The 21,257-nt window shown below is 39.0% G+C and overlaps 4 protein-coding genes and 1 long non-coding RNA gene across 11 annotated transcripts; 3 read left to right on the top strand and 2 right to left on the bottom strand.

Annotated features, from left to right (window-relative positions):
• Nucleotides 1–1,847: 1,847 nt before the first annotated feature.
• LOC108806024 (protein LIFEGUARD 4) lies at nucleotides 1,848–3,401 on the top strand. Its single transcript, XM_018578039.2, has 4 exons — nucleotides 1,848–2,335; nucleotides 2,432–2,545; nucleotides 2,828–2,985; nucleotides 3,089–3,401. The coding sequence occupies exons 1-4, from the start codon at nucleotides 2,077–2,079 to the stop codon at nucleotides 3,293–3,295; spliced, it is 738 nt and encodes a 245-aa protein (XP_018433541.1). The 5' UTR covers nucleotides 1,848–2,076; the 3' UTR covers nucleotides 3,296–3,401.
• On the bottom strand, nucleotides 3,330–14,249 carry LOC108806032 (protein NETWORKED 1D). Of its 6 annotated transcripts, none has more exons than XM_057003339.1 (8): nucleotides 14,127–14,249; nucleotides 13,978–14,021; nucleotides 13,809–13,893; nucleotides 12,023–12,237; nucleotides 11,694–11,749; nucleotides 11,381–11,591; nucleotides 4,466–11,265; nucleotides 3,330–4,375 (listed from the first exon to the last, which is right to left on the bottom strand). In XM_057003339.1, exons 6-8 carry the CDS (start codon nucleotides 11,478–11,480, stop codon nucleotides 3,434–3,436), a joined length of 7,842 nt encoding a protein of 2,613 aa, XP_056859319.1. In that variant the 5' UTR covers nucleotides 11,481–11,591; nucleotides 11,694–11,749; nucleotides 12,023–12,237; nucleotides 13,809–13,893; nucleotides 13,978–14,021; nucleotides 14,127–14,249; the 3' UTR covers nucleotides 3,330–3,433. The 6 variants fall into 6 exon arrangements, with proteins under 6 accessions (XP_056859319.1, XP_056859315.1, XP_056859323.1 ...); XM_057003335.1 differs by having other exon boundaries at nucleotides 12,023–12,314; XM_057003343.1 differs by having other exon boundaries at nucleotides 11,381–11,506; nucleotides 12,023–12,319.
• LOC130508117 (uncharacterized) lies at nucleotides 12,796–14,383 on the top strand. 2 transcript variants are annotated; one of them, XR_008942737.1, is made up of 2 exons: nucleotides 12,796–12,852; nucleotides 13,989–14,383. It is a non-coding gene; the product is annotated as an uncharacterized LOC130508117 (long non-coding RNA). The 2 variants fall into 2 exon arrangements; XR_008942736.1 differs by having other exon boundaries at nucleotides 12,797–12,852; nucleotides 14,006–14,383.
• A 553-nt stretch (nucleotides 14,384–14,936) lies between these two features.
• LOC108806006 (pentatricopeptide repeat-containing protein At1g03100, mitochondrial) lies at nucleotides 14,937–17,470 on the bottom strand. Its single transcript, XM_057003356.1, has one exon. The coding sequence runs from the start codon at nucleotides 17,468–17,470 to the stop codon at nucleotides 15,119–15,121; it is 2,352 nt and encodes a 783-aa protein (XP_056859336.1). The 3' UTR covers nucleotides 14,937–15,118.
• Nucleotides 17,471–17,734: 264 nt separating this feature from the next.
• On the top strand, nucleotides 17,735–20,525 carry LOC108806015 (uncharacterized). The gene is made up of 10 exons (XM_018578029.2): nucleotides 17,735–18,142; nucleotides 18,218–18,382; nucleotides 18,469–18,652; nucleotides 18,745–18,801; nucleotides 18,892–18,962; nucleotides 19,113–19,191; nucleotides 19,276–19,335; nucleotides 19,417–19,517; nucleotides 19,586–19,646; nucleotides 19,721–20,525. The coding sequence occupies exons 1-10, from the start codon at nucleotides 18,006–18,008 to the stop codon at nucleotides 20,081–20,083; spliced, it is 1,278 nt and encodes a 425-aa protein (XP_018433531.1). The 5' UTR covers nucleotides 17,735–18,005; the 3' UTR covers nucleotides 20,084–20,525.
• Nucleotides 20,526–21,257: the final 732 nt, after the last annotated feature.

A 21,257-nucleotide genomic window follows, 5' to 3' on the forward strand; every position in this document is an offset into this window, starting at 1 on the left:
TAATTTTTAGACTTTGAAACTAACCCCCCAAAATTTGCAATTTACAAACGAGTGAAAAACCAAATTTGTAAAGTATCTTGCATCCCTTTTACTCCCTTTGATCTCAGTAAACTCAACTTATTCCTCACTCCCTTGTCAGCTAACTTCTTTATAACCATCATTGAAGGTAATCGTTCCCCATGTTTCACTCTGTTTCTAACACGCCATAGAGCATACACAGCTTCCTGGAAAGCATATCGAAAACAGAAGCTCTTCCTCTTGTCTAAACTTCCAATCATGATGAAACGCATAATATTTGACCAGGAGTATAAGAAAAGATATAATCGGCCAATTTGTATAAGAAAAGATATAAGACACTTGAATTTAAATGCATTTGACATTTTAGTCATGAAAATAATGTAAGTTACAATCAGCCAATTTGTATTAAGAAAATATAACACACTTGAATTTAAATACATTTGACAATTTATTCGTGAAAATAACGTAGGTTGACTCGTTCAAATTTTTTTTGAGTATAATAATTATTTAATTTTGTTTTATATAATAGATCATAGATGTATGAGTATATTATGTTTAATCTGTATAGTAAACTTATTCAACTACTAATGAATCCTAGACATAATTGTTAACTTTATTTTTATGCAACTAATAGCATAAAATAATATATAAATGAGACGTAAATTGTAAATATGAAGAAAAATAGGGGCCAGCGAGAGGGTCAAACATCAAACTATAGGTTCACGTCTACAATCGGAAGAAGAGCGCCCACCGGGGACGAGAATGCCACGTTTTTGACTAGGTTTGATGAGCGATTGCGAGACGTGATGTCCTCCTCTTTGGACATCTATCTTATTAAATTATATATACTTTTTAGTTTTGTTTGGCAACATAAATTATAGAGTTAAAAAAATTAAAATGTTGTTTGGACACAAAAATAACATCTATCTTGAATTAGGTTTATGTTTTTTTAAATTGCGCCAAATTATTTAATTTGATATTATGATCCATTTTAATAACTAAATTATTTATTGGATCATTGTAATTATTGGTTGTTTATTATAATTATTGGTATTTATAGTTTTTATATAATATAAAAGTAAAAATATATTTCGCTCAAACAAGATTTGTTATCCATTAATACGATAGATATGTCATTATTAATTTAATTTTTTTATGATTACAATATCAAATAAACAATGCAAAAATATATACTAACATTTTTGTGGTACAAGTATATTAAATACAATAACAATCATATGATAGCAAAGAATATGAACCATAATTTATAAAATCTAATAATTTCTAATTTGATATAAATTAATAATATTTATACAAGTTAAAGTAAAGATCTTAAGTTATTATTACAACTACACTTGTGAGTTGTTGCGAGTCTTGTGACCAACACTTTTTAGTAATTTTTTTTTCTAGAAGTTTATTCTGATAAAACTGTGAAGAAAACTATTGTTGTTAGGTCGTGGATAACAATTAATGTTTTGTGTAGACAACTATTCCATTTTGAAAATATTAAAACAAAGCAAAAAAAAAAAGTCGACTTTAGTTTGCTGTGTTTTCCTTGTTAAAAATTGATTTGATTTTGCTCAGTATACAAAATTCATTATAATGGACCTTCTAATGAAACCATTCGAATGTTAAACCCCAGTTTATTGCCTTTATTTTGTTTACGCCCAGTTTGAGTAAACTCTCTCACACTTTAGGCCTGCATAAGGCCCATAGAATAATTTCAGAACCTTGTTGCACTTTGGATTAAGAAATAGAATCAGGCCTAAGAAGACAAAACACGAAATAAAAAACAGTTAAGTTAAACAGAGCCTTTGGAGCCATCTAGAGAATTGTACGTAGATACGGTTTCCACCTTTACCGCTAACGTTTCGTCGTCATGTTCTCGCACGCGTCTTCAAGAACGTTCCCTTACTCTTCCCGCAACTGCTTTTAAAATCCTCTCTATTATCTTCTCTCGCATTTCTATCGTAACTGGCAAAAACCTATTCCTCCACCAGCGAAACTTAATTATCACCCCTAGCGATCGAATATTCGCGCGTTATTATTAAAGAAAGAATGCATAACTGGAATCTTCCTTACCGCAAAGATGACGTGGAGAGCGGCGGCGAGAGACCGCTGTATCCGACGATGCTTGAAAGCCCTGAACTCCGGTGGGGCTTTATCAGAAAGGTTTACTCCATAATCGCTTTTCAGCTTTTAGCAACAATCGCCGTCGCCGCCACGGTGGTCACCGTCCGTCCAATCTCCGTGTTCTTCTCCACCACTAGCGCCGGTCTTGCTCTCTGGATAGTTCTAATCATCACCCCTCTTATAGGTCAAAATTTTGTTAATTTCACTTTCTGTTTTTTTTTTTTTTGCCTTTTGTTTTGAGTTTGTGTCTGAAACTGGTTTTTTGTCTCTGTTGTCGCAGTGTTGTGTCCTTTGTACTATTACCACCAGAAACATCCGGTGAACTACTTGCTCCTTGGGATTTTCACCGTGGCTCTTGCTTTCGCCGTGGGGTTATCATGTGCATTCACCAGCGGTAATTACATTCTTTGATTGTCACACACTCTACTCTTTTGTTCCTTTCTTGCCTTTCAAGGGACTCTGCTTATACAATACGCTAAGGATTAAAATTACATTAAGTCGGTCTCCAACACATCTGAGATATCTTTTTATTACTTTCCCAGTACTCAATGCCACGTTAAGGAATTGTCTTTAGTACATGCCTGAGATTTTGCTTAGCGTAACTATTACTATAACCCAAAAAAAACAAGAAGATGTAAATGTAGTTCTGGCTAATGTAATTTTGCTGTTGGAACAGGGAAAGTGATTCTTGAGTCAGCGATTCTAACAACAGTAGTGGTGCTTTCCTTAACATTCTACACCTTCTGGGCAGCAAAGAAAGGATATGACTTTAATTTCCTCGGCCCATTCTTATTTGGTGCTCTCATCGTTCTCATGGTCTTTGCTCTTATTCAGGTATACAGACACACATGTCCTCTCTCTTATACTTGCTTTTTATTTTCTTGATTGAATATATGAGCATGATCTTTGGTTGTGTGTTTGGTTCTATTTTGTGCAGATATTTTTCCCGTTGGGTCGGATCTCAGTGATGATCTATGGTTGCTTGGCATCGATAATATTCTGCGGCTACATAGTGTACGATACAGACAACCTCATCAAACGTTACAATTACGATGAGTACATCTGGGCAGCAGTTTCTCTCTACTTGGACATCATCAACCTCTTCTTGTCTCTCCTTACCATTTTCAGAGCTGCCGAGAGTTAAACTTGTCATGTCTTTCAAATATGTAAATCTCTAATGTTACCAAAGGTGTTTTGTTTCTTATTCATGTATATAAAACTTGAATTCACTTCCATTATTATTACGTTTACTCTCAACAACAAGAACTAGTTTCAAAAACGATCAAGGAGATGGAGGTGGTTGTTGCACACACCCACAAAACGCAAACCGCTTCTTCAACCTCTTCCTTCGTTCACCTCTCACTCCTCCATAGATATAATCCTTAAGAAGAGTCCTCGTTTTGCTATCCGCCGACGTCTTAGCTTTAGCTCCATCCTCTCTTTCTCCTTCTAACTTCAGTAACAAATGCTGTAACCTCTGTATCTCAAACTGCAACCTACCAATCTTCTCTGAACCTCTTCTTGCTTGTTCTGATATTCGCCTCCTCCTGCTTCTCTCATCCTCATCGAGATCCACTGATGACTTGCTCCCGTCTGTTATCTCGAACCCGCTTACCACTTTCGTCACCAGCTTCCTGTTGACGCTTAGAAGCTTCTCTAACGCTTCCTCTGCTTCGTGGATCTGTCCCTTGACCGTTTCGTATTCGTCTTCTTTCCCTTTCTCGCTTCTCTCATCTCTCTCCACTTTGGTTTTCAAATCTTCCACGGCTATGTGAAGATTCGAGAGCTTCTGTAGATCAGAATGAAGCCTCTCGAGAACTTTCCTCTTGTTTACTTCTTTGTTTGGATCAGTGAATCTATCGGAGATCTCTAGTTTGTCCACAACCAGTGACTCTTCAAACAAGGTTCTACCTGTCTGTACCTCAAAAACGTGATCATCTTCTTCTATCTTCAGAATGTCTCTCTTGCTAATCCCATACGATGAGCAGTCAGAGACTTGATCCAGTACGATATCTTTCGTGATCATTTCACTTTCCTGCGGATAGATTTCATGGTTCTGTTTCCGGAGACTTCCACTTCTCCTTCTGCTTCTTCGGTCAGATGTTTTTAGTTCTTCCATTGCAAGCTTCTTGGTTAAGGCCTCTTCAACAGCTCTGATTCTCAAACACATCTCTTGCAACTCTAAGAATCCCTCGTTGTTATCCACCACCATAGAAGCAGTGTCCTAGTATGGGATATCCACAAATGATTGGTTATTACGGTTAAATAAAAGTATTTGGTTATTAGACGCAGAGTTAGCTAAGATATAACATACCTTGGTTGGTTCATCCTCGAGTTCATGTGGCATGGCAGTATGTTTTTCCAGAGATTCTATGCTTTCCTTCAACAAGATTATAGCTTGAGCGTATTTGCTCATAAGATCGTCTTGTCCTTTCTTCGCATCCTCTAAGTTGTTCACACTTCCTCTAAGCTGGTCAATCTCAACGTCTTTTGATATGCATCTATTCTCAAGGTTATTGCAGGCTTCCGCTAGCTCATGGACCAACCCTTCAAACAATGTTTTATGAACAACTAAAATCTGCAAATCTCCAAACAACGTTGACGCTTGACACTCCCATAGTTCAACCTCATTCTTCTCTTTGGAAAGCTCCTGGTTCAGCTGGTCAATCTCTATATCTTTTAGTGTGCTTTTATTTTCAAGGTTACTGTAAGATTCCGCTAGCTCATGCGTCAATCCTTTCAGGAACGTTTCATGAACAACTGAAACCTGCAAATCTCCAAACAACGTTGAAGCTTGAGACTCCCATAGTTCGACCTTGTTCTTCTCTTTGGAAAGCTTTTGGTTCAGATTTTCCTTCTCCGCTTTGATTCCTTCCAGTTTCATGAGTAAGTTCAACAAGTCAGCTTCCAGTTTCATATTAGCTTCATTTGCATGAGCAGTCTTCTTAATCTGCTCACTGTAATCTTCCTGGAGTTTTAAAACATGTTTATCTTTATCTTCTTCTATAGCTTTAGTTTCCTTGTATCTACATTCTAAATCCTCCACAGCCTTGGATAGTTCAGAGTTTCCACTCTGCAAGACGGAGATCATCAGCATAGCTTCTAAGAGTTCTTTCTCCTTCTGAACCAACTCATCCTTCACGTTAGCAATTTCATGCTCCAACTGATCATTGTCTGATCTGGCAGAGAGCAGTTCTGCGTCCGTTTTCTCTAGCAAACCTTCAAGCTGCAAGTTCTCAGTTTCTGTGGATCTTAACTTATCACCAACCTCCCTCACCTCTTCCTCTAGCTTACACTTAACAAAACTGAGCCTCTCCAGATCCTCTTTGAGTTTCACCGCTTCCGAAAGTTTTTCCAAAACGAGATCCTCCAAAAGAATAAAGAGACTGCTTTGGTATACAGTCTCGGAAAGAAGCAAAGAGATGTCCTCTTCTAGTTTACGTTTCTCCTCCTCTAACCGCAGTGTTGAGTTAGTCAAGTAACTATTCTTGTCCAAATTTTTGTAGTTATCTCGCTGCAAAATGGTGAACTCATTTCGAAGTTGCAAGACTTGCATGTGCAAATCCTCAATTTCCACATTCAATACTTCTTCTCTGCTGACTCCTTCTTTAATTTTTGTGGTCAGTTCTCCATTCATGTAGATAAGTTCCTGAGTCTCGTCCCGAGAAAGCGAGAACTTGGAACGCTGAGATTCAAGTTCTTCTTCAAGGAATTTTTTCTCAGTTGCAATACAAACTGCTTCTGATTTGAGTTGACAAAGAGATTCAACAAGGACGAGGTTCTTAATGGCAGACAGCATTTGAAAATCCTCATTTTCAACCTTCAAGACTTCTTCTCTGCTGACTCCTTGATTCATTTTTGTGGTCAGTTCTCCATTCAAGTAGATAAGTTTCTTGGTCTCATCCCGCGAAAAAGAGAGCTTGGAATGCAGAGATTCAAGTTCGTCCTCAAGAGTTTTTGCAATACCAGCAGCTTCAGATTTGAATTGCTTAAAAAATTCAGCAAGGACAAGGTTTTCAGTGGCAGACTGCATCTGCAAATCCTCAAATTCAACCTTCAAGACTTCTTCTCTGTTGACTCCTTGATTAACCTTTGTTGTCAGTTCTCCAATCATGTAGTTAAGGTTCTTGGTCTCATCCTGCGAAATCCAAAGCTGGTAACTCTTAGACTCAAGTTCTTCTTCAAGGTTTTCCTTCTCAGTTGCAATACCAACAGCTTCTGATTTAAGTTGCTGAAGAAATTCAACAAAAACGAGGTTCTTAATAGCAGACAGCATTTGCAAATCCTCATTTTTCCCTTTCAAAACTTCTTCTCTGTCGACTCCTTGATTCACTTTTTTGGTCAGTTCTCCATTCATGTAGATAAGTTTCTGTGCCTCATCTCGAGAAAAAGAGAGCTTGGAACGCTGAGATACAAGTTCTTCTTCAAGGGCTTGCTTCTCAGTTGCAATACCAATAGCTTCTGATTTAAGTTGCTGAAGAAATTCAACAAGAACGAGGTTCTTAAGGGCAGACAGCATTTGCAAATCCTCAATTGTCACATTCAAGACTTCTTCTCTGTTGACTCCTTGATTAACCTTTGTAGTCAATTCTTCAATCATGTGGCTAAGTTTTTTGGTCTCATCCTGCGAAAACGATAGCAGGCAAAGCTGAGACTGAAGTTCTTCCTCAAGGGTTCTCTTCTCAGTTGCAATGCCAACAGCTTGTGACCGAAAAAATTCAACAAGGACGAGGTTTTCAATGGCAGACTGCATGTGCAAATCATCAGCTTCTACCTTCAAGACTTCTTCTCTGTTCACTCCTTCATTAACTTTTGTGGTCAAATCTCCAATCAAGTAGATGTGGTTCTTGGCCTCATCCCGCAAAATCAATAGCTGGTAACGCTTAGATTCAAGTTCTTCCTCAAGGTTTTTCTTCTCACTTGCAACGCCAACAGCTTCTGATTTAAGTTCTTGAAGGAATTCAACAAGGACGAGATTCTCAATGGCAGACTGCATGTGCAAATCCTCATTTTCAACCTTCAAGGCTTCTTCTCTGTTGACTCCTTGATTAATTTTTGTGGTTAATTCTCCAATCATGTTGATAAGTTTCTGAGTCTCATCCAGAGAAAGCAAGAGCTTGGAATGCTGAGATTCAAGTTCTTCTTCAAGGCTTTCCTTCTCAGTTGCAATACAAACAGCTTCTGATTTAAATTTCGTAAGAAATTCAACAAGGACGAGGTTCTTAATGGCAGACTGCATGTGCAAATCATCAACTTCCACTTTCAAGACTTCTTCTCTGTTTACTCTTTGATTAACTTTTGTAGTCAATTCTTCAATCATGTGGCTAAGGTTCTTGGCCTCATCCCGCGAAAACGATAGCTGACAACACTTAGATTCAAGTTCTTCCTCAAGAGTTTCCTTCTCAGTTGCAATATCAACAGCTTCTGATTTAAGTTGATGAAGGAATTCAACAAGGACAAAGTTCTCAATAGCTGACTGCCTGTGCAAATCCTCAATTTCCACCTTCAGCACTTTTTCTCTGTCAACTCCTTGATCAACTTCCACCTTCAAGACTTTTTCTCTGTTCACTCCTTGATTAATTTTTGTAGTCAGTTCTCCAATCATGTGGTTAAGATTCTTGGCCTCATTCTGCGAAAAAGAGAGCTGGTCACCGTGAGATTCAAGTTCTTCCTCAAGAGCACTCTTCTCGGTTGCAATACCAGCAGCTATTGACTTAAGTTGCTTAAGAAATTCAACAAGGACGAGGTTCTCAATGGCTGACTGCTTGTACAAATCATCAACTTCCACCTTCAAGACTTCTTCTCTGGTGATTCCTTGATCAACTTTTGTGGTCAATTCTCCAATCAAGTAGCTAAGGTTCTTGATCTCATTCCGCGAAAAAGAGAGCTGGTCACGGTGAGATTCAAGTTCTTCCTCAAGGGCACTCTTCTCAGTTGTAATACCAAGAGCTTCTGATTTAAGTTGCTTAATTAATTCAACAAGGACGAGGTTCTCAATGGCTGACTGCCTACGCACATCCTCAATTTTCACCGTCAAGACTTCTTCTCTGTCAACTCCTTGATTAACCTCTGTGGTTAATTCTCCATTCATGTTGATAAGTTTCTGGATCTCATCCCGCAAAAGCAAGAGCTGAGAACGCTCAGATTCAAGTTCCTTTTCAAGGACTTTCTTCCCTGTTGCAATACCAACAGCTTCTGATTTCAGCTGCCGAAGAAACTCAACAAGGACTAGGTTCTCAATAGTGCCCTGATGGTTTTCTCTCTGAATCTTCAAAAGCATAGTTTGCATCTCATCAAGTCTACTCAATACCTCATGAATATTTTTCTGGTCTTGTGAGTTCTCATCACCGGAATCTATACCTGGGATAACTTCAAGCTTCATTAATACCTGGTAGATCCCTGTTCTCAGTACTTTAATGCAATTAACTGAAGAATCGATCTGCACTTGTTTCCCAATATTTTCATGTTCCAGTTCAGAAACTAACTTCTCTAACAGATGACCAGCTTGTTTGAGATTCTGATTCTCAGCAACGAGAGAGGAACTCTTCTTAAGCCACTCCTGCAAACATTTCTGCAGAACAATAATCTCAACGTGAGCGTCATGAGCTCTATCTTGATACTCTCTCTCCTTGCGTTGATTTTCATCTTGAAGATGATAGATCTTTGATTTCATGCCATTCATCTGACTCTCAGAAAGTTGCATAAAACTAGCATGGTCACGGTCCTTGGAATCTAGAGACACTCCAAGCTCTTTAATTTTATGAAGACAAGATTCCCTCTCGGTCGCTAACTCCAACACTTTCACATTCAACTCTGCCTGTTCTTTCTCCAGATCTTCAATGTTTTTCCTCATTATATCCATATAAGATAGTAAGATTTCTCTTTCATTAACTAAACTGGACTTGTCATCATTCAGCAAGTGGCATGAGTTTTCTAGGCTTTTCAATTTTGACTTGAGTGCTTCAAGTTCTGCATTCGCATCAGAAAGAGAGTTCTCCAGTAAACTGTTTTCCTCAGAGAGTTTCTTGCTGTCTTCTGTAGCATTCTGCAAACGGGAAACCAACATGTTCTTCTCAAAGTGAAGCCCTGATTTCTCTTCTGCAAGTGACACACAAGCTTCCTCCAATGTCTTTAGCTCCCCTCTGATTGTTTTCAGCTCAGAGTTCAAATCTGATATGGAGTTCTCCAGGAGAAGATTTTTCTGAACAAGCTTTTCCATCAATTCTAACTTCTCAAGTAGGGCCGTCTTTTCGATACTTTCTCTTTCCTTTATTTCCTTTAGCTTTGAGTGCTCCTCCTGCAGCTCCTTGATAGAAGATCCAAAGCCTTCTGGATGTAAACCGACCAACTCCACCTGTTCAAGAATGGACTGGTGTTTCTTTCCCATCTGGCTTAACTCCTCTTTAAGACAGTATATCTCTTGCTGCAGAGCATTCCTCTGGTCCACTCTCAGTTCAACTTCTGCTTCAAGTTTCTGTATCGTTTCCTGTAATCTTGAGACCTCCTCGTGCAAACTTTTAACGGATGCAGCCGAAGTGAGATTGAGCTCATTGAGAATATTGTTCTCGTTTTTTGCTTCTTGGACTTCCTCCAATAAATCACTGTTCCGCGCCTCCATATCTTTCAGGATCTGAGACCTATTTTGCAGTTCCAGCGCCGAAGTGTTAAGCTCCTCCTGAGACTGAGAATGCAACTGTTGCAGGGTCTGAAAGGCCGTCTCAGCCTCCACGAAACGCAAGTGTTCTTCTTGTATGGTAGTCCACAACTTTCCCATCTCTTTCTGTTTTTCCGTGAGCTCGTGACTTTGATTCCCAAGTTTTTCCAATAGACCATCCAGCTCAGAGTGCAGATTCTGGTTTGATCTCTCGAGCACTACACATTTCTCCTCTGCAAATTTTAACTTAGCAACCCCATCCTCTATCTCACGACTAAGTCTTTGGGTTTCTTCTTGAGCATGAAACAGCTTGAGTTTTAGGTCTGCAATCGTCTCCAGACACTGTTGGTACTGAAGTTCATAAGCTTCGTTTTCTTGAGTCAATCTTGAGACCTTTGCCTTTAAGCTTTCCACTTCACCGTCAGCGTTTTCTGCCCGCTGATTCATTAACCTCGCATCTTCCTCAGCCTTGCGCAACCTCTCTTCCAGGTTAGATATGGTTTCCAAGCATTGTTGATACCGAACAAGAGCAGCTTCCTTGTCAGTTTCAGATCCAACAAGGCTTTGCTTCAAGGTTATAATTTCAGCTTCGGCTCTGCTCGCTCGCTCATTTACTTCCCCAGCCTCCTTCTGAGCTAGAGAGATGCGTTCCTCCAAACCAGCTATGTTTTCAATACATTGCTGATACTGAAGAAGACTAGACTCCTTCTCAATTTCCAGTTTGCTGAGCGTTTCTCTGAGTGTTTGGACCTCAGCTTCGGCTCTTGTAGCTCGTTCATTAAAACACCTGGAGTCTTCTTGCGCACGAGATACCTCAGACTCCATATTAGACAGCCTCTCCAAATGCTGATCAAACTGAGCTAGGCTATCTTCCTTTTCAGCCTGCACTTTCGTAAGAGCATCTTTTAAAGCCAAGATTTCAGCTTCAGCTTTGCTTGCACGTTCAGATTCCGAAAGAACCTTTGCATTTCTCCCGTTAATTCCATCAGCATCATTGAAGTTCAACCCTCTCCTCGCCTTTCCAATTTTCAAGCCTTTCCCGTTAGACTGAGGATCTTCCATGAAGGCTATATTTCGCTTTACGGTGCTCATATGAGAGGAAGAGATCCCCAACGCACCTTTCTGCAAGTCACTGGGGTAAACGGGAGCTCGGATAGGAGGATAACTCTCAGGCGTTTGCGGATCAAACTCATCGGGGGTGGATGGACCAAGAAGCGACTCCTCACCAAACATCACGGGGTCTTGGTTCGGGAATGCTTCTGCCATAGTCTGCTGAGCATGACGAATGACACCGGTGGCGTGGTCATATCTTTCAGCTAAAGCACGGTATGCTCTATAAAACTCTTCAACCAGTTTCATAAGTTCAGGCCGCTTTTTGTAGTACATTTCTGCTCGCCTAGCAAAGGAATCTGCATCTTCTTCGATAACTTTGATCATTTGCTTGACTTTACTATCCATATCTGTCAACAACAATAGAAAAACATGTCAGTCCCAAACAAAGTTTCCCGCATGATTCAACAAGAATAGCTTTTATAGAACACTTGAATACAGATGAACTAGTACTTACGTACGTACCTGTAAGATTCTCCTGGAGCCATTTAGAGTTCTTGGGGCTAATGTGACTACCCCACCACCAAGAATAGCGTTTAGTGTTGGCATTCCCAAAAGCAGCCATTTTTCCAAGCAAGATTACACACCGAACTGTGACGATATTAAATTAATCAGAAACAAGAATGTTGCAAGTTCAAAGGCGGCGCTCTCAGTGCTAAGAGTACACCAACTTCCTCTGGAAAATTAAAAAAAAAAAAAAAGAGAGAGCAAGAGTTAAGCTTCCATAAGAATGAACAAGCTGCACGAATACATACAAAAGTAGAAACAAATTAATTACCAAGTCAGTGAAAGCCAAAATGGAGACGAAACATAGCCGAAGAAATCGGTAGTAACCTGGGAAAAAAACAAATGAAACACTTTGTTACAGATGGAAAAACTGGATCAACATAAAAGACAATTCATAAGCTCTATTAAACGAGAAACTAGACGATCACACCCAAAATCCACGAAAACATATAGCAAAAAGAAAACTACATGACCGTTGTACAGGACAACTTAGCTGAAACTGAACTTTGCTACAGCAGTTGATCTTACGCAGGCGAATCTAACAGTACTGAGATCAAGTCTAAATGCAAAACTTAGCAAAAAAAAAAAAAGAAGTCTCACCTGAAAGAATAGTTCGTCTGATTTTCTTCTTAGCATAGCTCAACTCATCTTCTTCATTCTAGATCTGTCTCCTTCTCTCTCTCTCTCTCTACAGGCGTTTCAGCTCAGTGTTCCTACTTTTTTTTACGTTGAGAAGAATTGTTTGGGTACGGTGGTGGCTCCGTGGTGGACTCATGGAGAAGCTACGAAATGACTATATCACCCCTCTTCCTCCACTGTTTCCAAAAAATGTTTTTTTACTAAATTCAAGGTTTATTTATTTGAAGTTGTGACTTTGCATCTTCGGGATCACCTTCTCTGCCAAGAGATTTGCATTTTTTTTTTAACTTATGGAACATTTAAGTAAACTAATTATTTAATCCATGCACGATTAATTAAAACCTGGTGTGCTCAAAGATTCGATCTGATACTTTCCATTTTCCCATGAAAAAAAACGTATATTAATATCATTTGATACTTTTCTAAACTTTTGTTTTGGTAATGCATCTTTGTTTATAAGACAAGTAGTCTAGATCTGAAGAATAGCAATAAAAGAAATTTTGAATAGTACTAGTAGTTTAGAATCAGCAACAAAGACGGGGGTGTCTTGGATATAAGCAATAATGATAATTTACAAGAAAAAGCATAGAGTAGCTGACAAGTGATAAGTGACAAAGACAGGATGTCTAGGACGGTGTGCTTTCGGTCCACTTCCGTGTCACCCTTTGTCATGTCTCCACGTTAAATATTAAGATTCCTTCCGCCTATAAATGCCATCCATTTAACGTGGCCTATTAAAGTTGGGGGTTGGAGAGTGTGTTTGTTCATGGCTTTTGAAGTTAAACTAAAGGGTAAGTAATAGATGGTGTGGTAACGTTGCAATTTAGATTAGTTTGTGATAGTTTGTGACTGATAATAGTTATGTCTTAAACACAGATTATTCATTTTCCTGTAACCAGCCTAAATCAGTTAAGACTGGTTGTTTATTCTATATTCTAGAAACAAAAAGAAAACATGATTAGCCACAATTTGTCTAAGCATCATAAAAGGCGAAGACAAATCGAAAAACGTGACTTTGAATCAACCTTTTCGGGTGTGATTGAAAAGTATATATGGCGATAATAAATTGGAGTAAAAGTGTTTTCCACTCAGTTACTCTGACTTTTAGCCAATCAGGTGAAAAGTATTTTTCATCCAGTAACGCCAGATAAGAGAAAAAAACAGACTAATCTATTACTCTATAACTTGCGAGAAGAAAAGTTTTACTCCCAGTTTCATTTTTTAGTTTTCTCCTCTTTCAACTTTTTTTATCCCACATTTTTACTCTATTTTTTACCAATCAAAGCCTTCATGTTTAAAGAATATCTTGTCTATTCACATCGTTGCCAATATTGAATTCATTAAAAGGCGTTAAGTTTTGTTCTTAATTTTATTTTTGTCGGCTGTAGAATAATAGAAGGAAACCAGTCGATGCAAAAGAAACCAAAAGAAAAAAATGAACATAGGAAAGTCAACACTCAACAGCAATCTCTACCAAACACTTAAATTGGATGATTCCTCATAATTTAATAGTTCCAGCTCTGTTTCATGCCTCTAATATTTGTTAATATGATTATACTATCATTTCCAGATCTCGTTATTAATTATCTCCCTTTCATATGCCTAATATTCAAAGTTGATCCTATATTAAACTATAAGCTAATTTCTAGTGAGACCGAATGATTTTTTTTAAATACATAACATCACTGGGATTTATACTGAAAAAGAAAATATTGATACTTCAAAAATTATAGCAAAAGCCTTGTACCTTCTTAACGCAATTCAACCGGCGCTCCACAAGTCAATGGCAGTGCTCGAGCCCCCGAGAGTATGTGCTTCATGTAGCACTTAACCTGAAACATACACATTATCAAACACAGTCCCCTGCCTTAAGATTTTGAGATGTGAATCTTTCTTGTTGATTACTGCCTACTGACCTGTTGTTCAGTGAATGTTATGTCCCAGCTTGCAGCGAGACCAGCTAGATCATGATGCATATAACGGAAAAAACCAAGTATAAACTAGTGGACGCAACCAAGCCTTCTAACTATAAGTAAGGCAAGATTCTAGTAAACTAGTGGCTCACCGTATGTTAAGTAAGAGAAGATTCTAGCAACCATCTCCGTGGCTCAGCGAACTCAACCAGCTTCTTTGGATTATTACACGTATCTTCGAAAGCCACTTTTTAAAATAAATTATTCTTGTTACCCTGTATCCAAAACTGCACCTAAGACAAAAAGGTCTACCCAGTGTGTGATTACAGAGCAATGTGAGGAAAAATCTCATTTCCTATTTTATATTATAAGCATCTTACCTTGATAATATCAAAGTAAAAATTCCAGACCACCATATTCCCGAACTGCACCTGCTACTGCAAACTCAAATCTCTGGATCTCGTGATTCTCTCTATCTTCTTCCAATTCCTTGATCATAGAGGTTCAGTAGCTTCACCATCCAGCCCCTGTCAATATTCAACCAGCGCAGTTCAAAGTATTCTGCGCTACTTTCAGTGAGTAAACTAACCAGCGTGCAAATCTCTGACCTAATAGATTGAGAACATGCACTAATAAGAACATTACTATACGTTCTTGATCCAATCAACAAACACAGAGCAAGCAACATTGCAAAGAACAAAACACACAAGAAACAGTTTGTTTCTCTTACCTTCTCTAAAAGAATCAGCTTTCTGTGGAGGACAAGCCATCCGCTTGGAGCTTTTCCTGCAGACTTTAGTCAACCACGATAATGGCTATTGAGCTCAGTCTCGGGACCAGGCTTAGTAGACCCTTTTCTTAAGCGCTGGTGTTTGACCCCATTACCTTGGGCTTTAACCTAGATACAAGACATACATGGGCTGAGAGAAACCGGAAACAACTGTGTGAAGAAGATGCGGAAATGAAATCCATCCAAGTCAAATTCAAGGATAGAGTGAAAAAGACATTGATTAACGTCAAAATTGAAATACTATTCATTTATGTCAAGTGTCAACATAACACGAAACTTTTATCAGTTATACCGACTCTATTCGGATCTGTGCGGCTCAGATGTAACGACAATAGTGATTACCATAGATAACAATCAGGATAAACCTAGCCATTTCTTGAATGTTAAACCAGATTCCCTCTTTCTGAGCTGAGACTCGCTTTGAACTTTTGGAGCTTTGCCTTTATAAGCAGTCTTGTGATACTTCAAGAACAGCATCCTATACTTGTACTTATCAACAAACATCTTCTCTTTCTCCATCATCTCCACAACTTCATTAGCCCTCGAGAAAAACCCTCCTCTAACAAACGTATACAGCACCGCATCCAGCAACTCCTGATCAAACCTCATTGATGAAGTAGCTGCGGCTATGGACTTCATCTCTCCCCAAAGTTCAGTGACCTCTATGTATTTACTCCCAATGGCTGCATAACCCGTGACCATAGAATGAAAAGTTTGAGCATTCGGCGAATGCCCCAGACTTCTCATCCTCTTCAGCGCCTTCTCTGCGTCTTGCATCAAACCTTTCTTGCTAAAGAAGTGGATCACATTGTTCCAATCATGAACACCAGCATCCAAATTACTCTGCCCTTCTCTGATTTCTCTCAAGAGTTTCGACATAAGTCCCGCCTCTGCGTTTCCTTCGCAACCATTTAATAGCTTCTCAAACTGCTGATTCCCACCTCTTGGTAATTTCGCCTCTTTCATCTCCTTGAACACATTGAGAGCTCCATGAGTATCGTTCTGAATCACCTGAGACTGGATCAAGGCTTCGTAACAGCTTGAGTCGAACTGAATCCCTGCCTTTTGAGCATCTCTAAGAAGTGCTGTCACTTCTCTAGTCCGGTTTGTTTTGCAGTAAGCTTTGAGGAGCGACGAATAAACGGAAGAACCGGTTCTTACCCCAGCCATACGCATCTCGTCGAGTAGATCATGCGCCTGATCCAACATCCCTAGAGAAATACACGCGTTGGTAACATTCACCAGCATCGAGTTATCACTAGAAACAGGGGAGTCTTCATGTTCTGCCTTTAGCATAAACTCTGCTAGCTCCTTCATCTTTCCACTTTCCAGGAATGCCTTCGCTAATTTCACATAAATCTCTTCTGTCGGTTGCAGAACACCTCGTTCCGAGGTAATCAGTTCCACTTGTACATGCAACTTAGCCAACAATGCACCAAGAACATCCTTTGCCTCAGCTTCAAGTTTTAGAAATTTCCTGTCTCTAACGAACTCTTCATACGGAATCATACTGTGAATAGGAGTCTCGTGATTATCATGTTCTTTAACCTTTGATTCTTTTCTGAGCTTTAATTTATCATCTTCCGCAGTACCAAATCCAAGAATGGCGGCTCCAAGTGAGTTCCTTGCTACCTTTCCTCTTCTTAGCATTTCCAAAACCATTTTCGAAGCAGCTTCGAGATCCCCGAATTTAAGGTGACACATAAGCAAGCAGTTATAGAACTGCCAAAACTGAGAATCGTTTAAGTTGCAAGCTTCATCTATATGCCTTTGGAGCTTCCTCAGTTCCTCTCTCCGCCCATTTCTTTCATATATATGCGCCATTATCACTAACAAGTTTGCATCAGCTTTAACACCAATCTTCGGTATCATATCAAGAAGCTTTTCAGCCTTTCGTGTTGTCCCGAACAACAAACAACCCGCCAAAGCAATGTTCAACGCCTGAGTATTAGGCTTCATCGCAAGCAAAGGCGCGTTGCTCTTCTTCCGTGGATCAACTCTGTTATTCTGAAACAAGTAACCAATCTCAAGAACCAACTCAGCAGATAGATAGCTTCCTGATCCCGTGAGAGACATATGCGCCAGCACCGCTGACCAAGCACTCACGTGAGGATACTCTTCCGTCTCAACTAGCTTCCTCAAGATCGTAGATGCAGGAACAGACATGCCTGACTTGGCGAGAGCCAATGAGAGATACACAAGAGGTTCCTTCTCTAGCAGATTCTGTTTACTCTCATCAAAGGCTTTCTCCACCAAAGTGTAACCCTTCTGTAGCCAGTTGGAATCGAGACTCTCAGCAAAACAAACCAAAACATTGTTCACAACAGATTTACGCGGGAACCCTTCCATCTGCATATGTTGTTCAAACAATCTCCAGGCTTCGTCGCATCTACGTTGATCAACTGCGATTTGGATTTCTTCATTGAGTTTAGCAGGATCCCTGGCTTGAAGCAAAATAGATCCAGAAATCGTAGAAAATGCTTCTGTTCTATCTATAGACCAAACATCGAACCTGGTACTACTAGTACGAAGCTTAGACAACAAACTATGGTTTCTTGCATCAGAGAGAACATCATTACCCGCCAGACCATGTTGTAAAGAAGGTTGAGGTTTAGTACCTGTAACTTCAATGGCACGAAACAGCGAACTGAAACGACTCTGGTGAACTGAGACAGCTTGAAGCTTCGTTTTCCTCAAAGAAAACATCCTTTTCTTATTCTTCAAACCAAGTTTCAAACCTTCTCGGTTGGTATGTAGAACTGAAGGAAACTGTCGCCTAGTTTCTCTCAGTCATTTCATCGAGCACGTGGAGTGCGAACTGAATAAACGATTCACTCTACAGGTTGGATGAAGGCGGATACGCTAATGGGTGAGCAGGCGGCTAAAAAAACTTAAATTCACAGACACGATTGGTGCCGACAGCGTAGGTCTTGTTACAACAGCCTGACGCATACTCTTCTTCTCCTTCAGGTCCTCTGTTTCTGTCTTTGTTGACAGATATTTTTTGTCGTGCTCCTTTTGATTGGGCCAATACGCGAGGCCCATTATCGAATGTTATAGTACGCGGGCCGACAATTTCTTTAATTTATAAACCCAAAATCTTACAACAACTAAAATCTTACAACAAACAACTAAACAGACACTCGATTTCTGTTGCAAGTCAGATTGTTCTGTTGGCTTTCTCACGAACTTTGCTTAAACCCTAAAAACTACTGTTCTTCCTTCTCTCTCTGTATAAAAAATGGAAGAATCTCACATCGAAGAAGGAGAAAGCCAGAACAAACTACTCGAGGTTGCTCCTGCACTAATATCCGTTCACCCATCTCAGGAATCCGTAGCTGTCACCGTCGGTTCGGATCTTCGTGTATTCGATCTTATGTAAGCTCTCTAAGCTCAAACCCACGGCTGCAGCATTGATTGAATTTAAACCGATTGATTTTAAAATGTTTTCAGAGAGAATCAGCCAGTTACTTTGGTGGATGAATCTGATGGATCTCCCCATAAGGATTCCGTTAGAGCTATTAGCTATGGTGCGAGTGGAAAGCTCTTCGTGTCTGCAGGCGATGACAAGCTGGTCAAGATTTGGTCTGCAGAGTCTTGGCGTTGCCTTAACACTATGTAAGTTAAGGCTCCAGGATTTTTTTGATTATTGTTCTCCGAAACATTTAATCTTATATAATAATAATGAATGATATTAATGGCAGATCTTCTGAGAAGAGAGTTAGTGCGGTTGCTATAAGCGGCAATGATTCGCATGTTTGCTATGCGGACAAGTTCGGTGTTGTATGGGTTGTCGAGTTAGATGGGATCAGTGAGGGTCATCAAGTTTTGCCTAGTAAGAAGGGTGCGCCGCTGCTTTCTCATTATTGTAGTATTATTACTAGCTTGGTAAGATCACGTTTCTGTTATAGAGTTTCGTTCTTCTTGAAGGTTTACTTATGCATTGTCACTCATTCTGATTTGTTATTGTTCGTTCATAGGAGTTTTCCCCAGATGGTCGATATATTCTTAGTGCTGATCGGGACTTTAAGATAAGAGTAAGATAAAGAGTAATCCACTAATGTACAAGTGACTGTTTTTCCTGAGGATTGCTCTTTTATATTCTGATTACATTTACCGTGTCACAGGTGACTGTTTTTCCTAAGGAGCCTCTACAAGGGGCTCATGAAATACAGAGCTTTTGTCTTGGACATACAGAGTAAGTCAGAGTTTAAAGCTACATGTAGTCGCATCCCAAATATTCATTCTGGTTTCTTTTAATGTTTACATAAGCAAAAAAAAAAAAAAAAAAAAAAGAAGAGATTGTAATGATGGACTTTTTTGACGTTTTGTTTGAAACGCTTGTTAGGTTTGTTACCTGCATAGCCTTTGTCTGTAATCCAGAGCTTGCTCAAGGGTATCTCATGTCTGGAAGTGGAGATTCAACAGTAAGTGATCTCAAAGTCTCTAAATGTATCTTTAATACTAGTGATGCTTAGACTCCTTGCTACTGATGTTGCAATTTTCTTTAGGTTCGGTTGTGGGATATTACATCCGGGTCTCTTCTCGACACATGTGAAGTTAGTACCATGGTAAAAATAATTATCCTACATCCTTCACATCGGTTACGTAATATGTGTGTTTTCTTTATTATTCCTATTTGCTTATTGAAGGCAGGACAAATAGAGTCTAATGAAAGTGAGCCGGTGCAAGTCACAGTGACTGATATATGCGCTATCCCGAATACTTGTTCTGCAGCTGTGTCTATTCAAAGGCAAGTCTAATTTTTCAGCCATCTTTGCAATATCAAATGTTGATTAAATCTACTAATGTAAAATGCAGTTTTCAAGGAATATTATTGTTAAGCTGTGATTTATCAGCTCATTCTCTCTCCCTCACAAAGGTATAACACTTACTAGCAAATCTTGTAAACCAGCAGAACTATAATTAAACCGGGTAATTTATCCTTTATTATAGGTAGTTAAAATCCCTGGAGAAAGTTTCATCCCCACTAGTATTTCTTTAAGCACATCTACAAGGTTACTATGGATGGTGTCAGGAGCCTCTAATGGCTCGAACCATCCTGGTTATTCGAGGGTTCGTGTCATCTCGTGCATTGAGGCTGAACCATCTTCAGTCCTCGAAGATGAGCAGATTCCCGGAGGGACGAAACTGTTGGAGAAATTGCAAGGTAAAGTTTCAATAGAAGAGAGTGTGATGAGCGCTGCAGCAGAAGCTGTGAGAGCAGCAATGTCCAGCCTTTTGATGAAGAAGCAATACTCTGACGAGAAGAGAGAGTTCAGGAAAAGAACCAGAAATGATAAGAAGACCACAAACTGATTACTTTTATTTTTTTTTTGGCTAAAACATTAATGTTTTTTTCATCATTGTAATATTTAGATTATGATAACGTTACAGTTTGCAGCAGTGGCAAATCCTTGAATCAGAGACTAGTTTGAACTCTTGTTTGTGTAGCACAAAACTCAACTTTCATTCGATTTGGAACAGATCCGTCCATCGCTTTCTCTCTGTTCTAAAACGCGGCCGAGTAGCCGCAAACGCGGCCGCGAAAACGCTACTCGGAGACCCAGCGTTTCGATTTGGGCCAACTCGCTAAACAAAATCGGTTTGTTAATAACCGGCCGCATAATCAAAGTTACGCGCTATTAATCCGATTAAACACCGATTAATTTTATAACTTTTGTAAAGCTAGGCCCATCTTATTGGGCCATGACTTTGTTCAGATCCGAATGATTTATTAGAAGGGGACATCTTGCTTATTTATAGTGTTGGTGTACGACCATTACTTCCCCATGTACCCGATGTGGGATGTTTTATAAATTACTTGTTTTATAAATTATTTGTCTTTCATTTAATAAACTGAGTGGTTTTTTTTCCTTTTTTCATGTTTTATTTGCTTAACAATTTTGTAATTAGTGTTGGCCTGTTGGGCTTTCGATGGATTATATGTTAATGTAACAATTTGTATCTTTTTTTGTTTAAAAAGGAAATGGCAAATGACCTTTAAAAAAAATTAACTGCTTGGAATTTTGCTACTGAAACTTTTTTTATAAGAAATCTGAGTTATTTTTATATTTTGTATTGTTAGACTTGGACTGTTAATAGATATTTTACAAATTTATAATTTTAGTACCAAGGATACTTTAGACATGAATTATATATAATATGTATTATACATTTAAATAAAATATTATACATGTAAAATTACTAAAGAATTATAGATTTGAATTGTTAATAGATATTTAATTTTTTTTTAATTTCAATACCAAGTATATTTTATATATAAAGAAGTATTATACATAGTAATTTTGTATTATACTTATAATTATGGTATTATACATATAAAAGTATAAAAAATTCCTCTCCGCGTACTCCCCGAGTTTTCTCCGCTTTTCTAAAAAATCGCTAGGCCCTGGTGTGCCGCACGCGTAGCGCCTAGCGAGTTTCCGAACAAGGCTTTCTCATCAACATGCGGCAAGACACGTGTTAAATT

Source organism: Raphanus sativus, chromosome 1 (genome assembly GCF_000801105.2).
Source record: "Raphanus sativus cultivar WK10039 chromosome 1, ASM80110v3, whole genome shotgun sequence".
In the NCBI taxonomy this organism is placed as follows: Eukaryota; Viridiplantae; Streptophyta; class Magnoliopsida; order Brassicales; family Brassicaceae; genus Raphanus; species Raphanus sativus.

Excerpts from the sequence above, each read along its gene's own strand:
- LOC108806024 (XM_018578039.2), top strand. The coding sequence starts at position 2,077 with ATGCATAACTGGAATCTTCCTTACCGCAAAGATGACGTGGAGAGCGGC. Across the intron at positions 2,336-2,431 it reads AATCATCACCCCTCTTATAG|TGTTGTGTCCTTTGTACTAT; the intron begins GTCAAAATTTTG and ends CTGTTGTCGCAG. Across the intron at positions 2,986-3,088 it reads TGGTCTTTGCTCTTATTCAG|ATATTTTTCCCGTTGGGTCG; the intron begins GTATACAGACAC and ends TATTTTGTGCAG.
- LOC108806032 (XM_057003349.1), bottom strand. The coding sequence starts at position 11,480 with ATGGCTGCTTTTGGGAATGCCAACACTAAACGCTATTCTTGGTGGTGG. Across the intron at positions 11,266-11,380 it reads GCTCCAGGAGAATCTTACAG|ATATGGATAGTAAAGTCAAG; the intron begins GTACGTACGTAA and ends TGTTGTTGACAG. Across the intron at positions 4,376-4,465 it reads TCGAGGATGAACCAACCAAG|GACACTGCTTCTATGGTGGT; the intron begins GTATGTTATATC and ends ATCCCATACTAG.
- LOC108806006 (XM_057003356.1), bottom strand. The coding sequence starts at position 17,470 with ATGTTTTCTTTGAGGAAAACGAAGCTTCAAGCTGTCTCAGTTCACCAG.
- LOC108806015 (XM_018578029.2), top strand. The coding sequence starts at position 18,006 with ATGGAAGAATCTCACATCGAAGAAGGAGAAAGCCAGAACAAACTACTC. Across the intron at positions 18,653-18,744 it reads GTAGTATTATTACTAGCTTG|GAGTTTTCCCCAGATGGTCG; the intron begins GTAAGATCACGT and ends GTTCGTTCATAG. Across the intron at positions 19,336-19,416 it reads CATGTGAAGTTAGTACCATG|GCAGGACAAATAGAGTCTAA; the intron begins GTAAAAATAATT and ends TGCTTATTGAAG.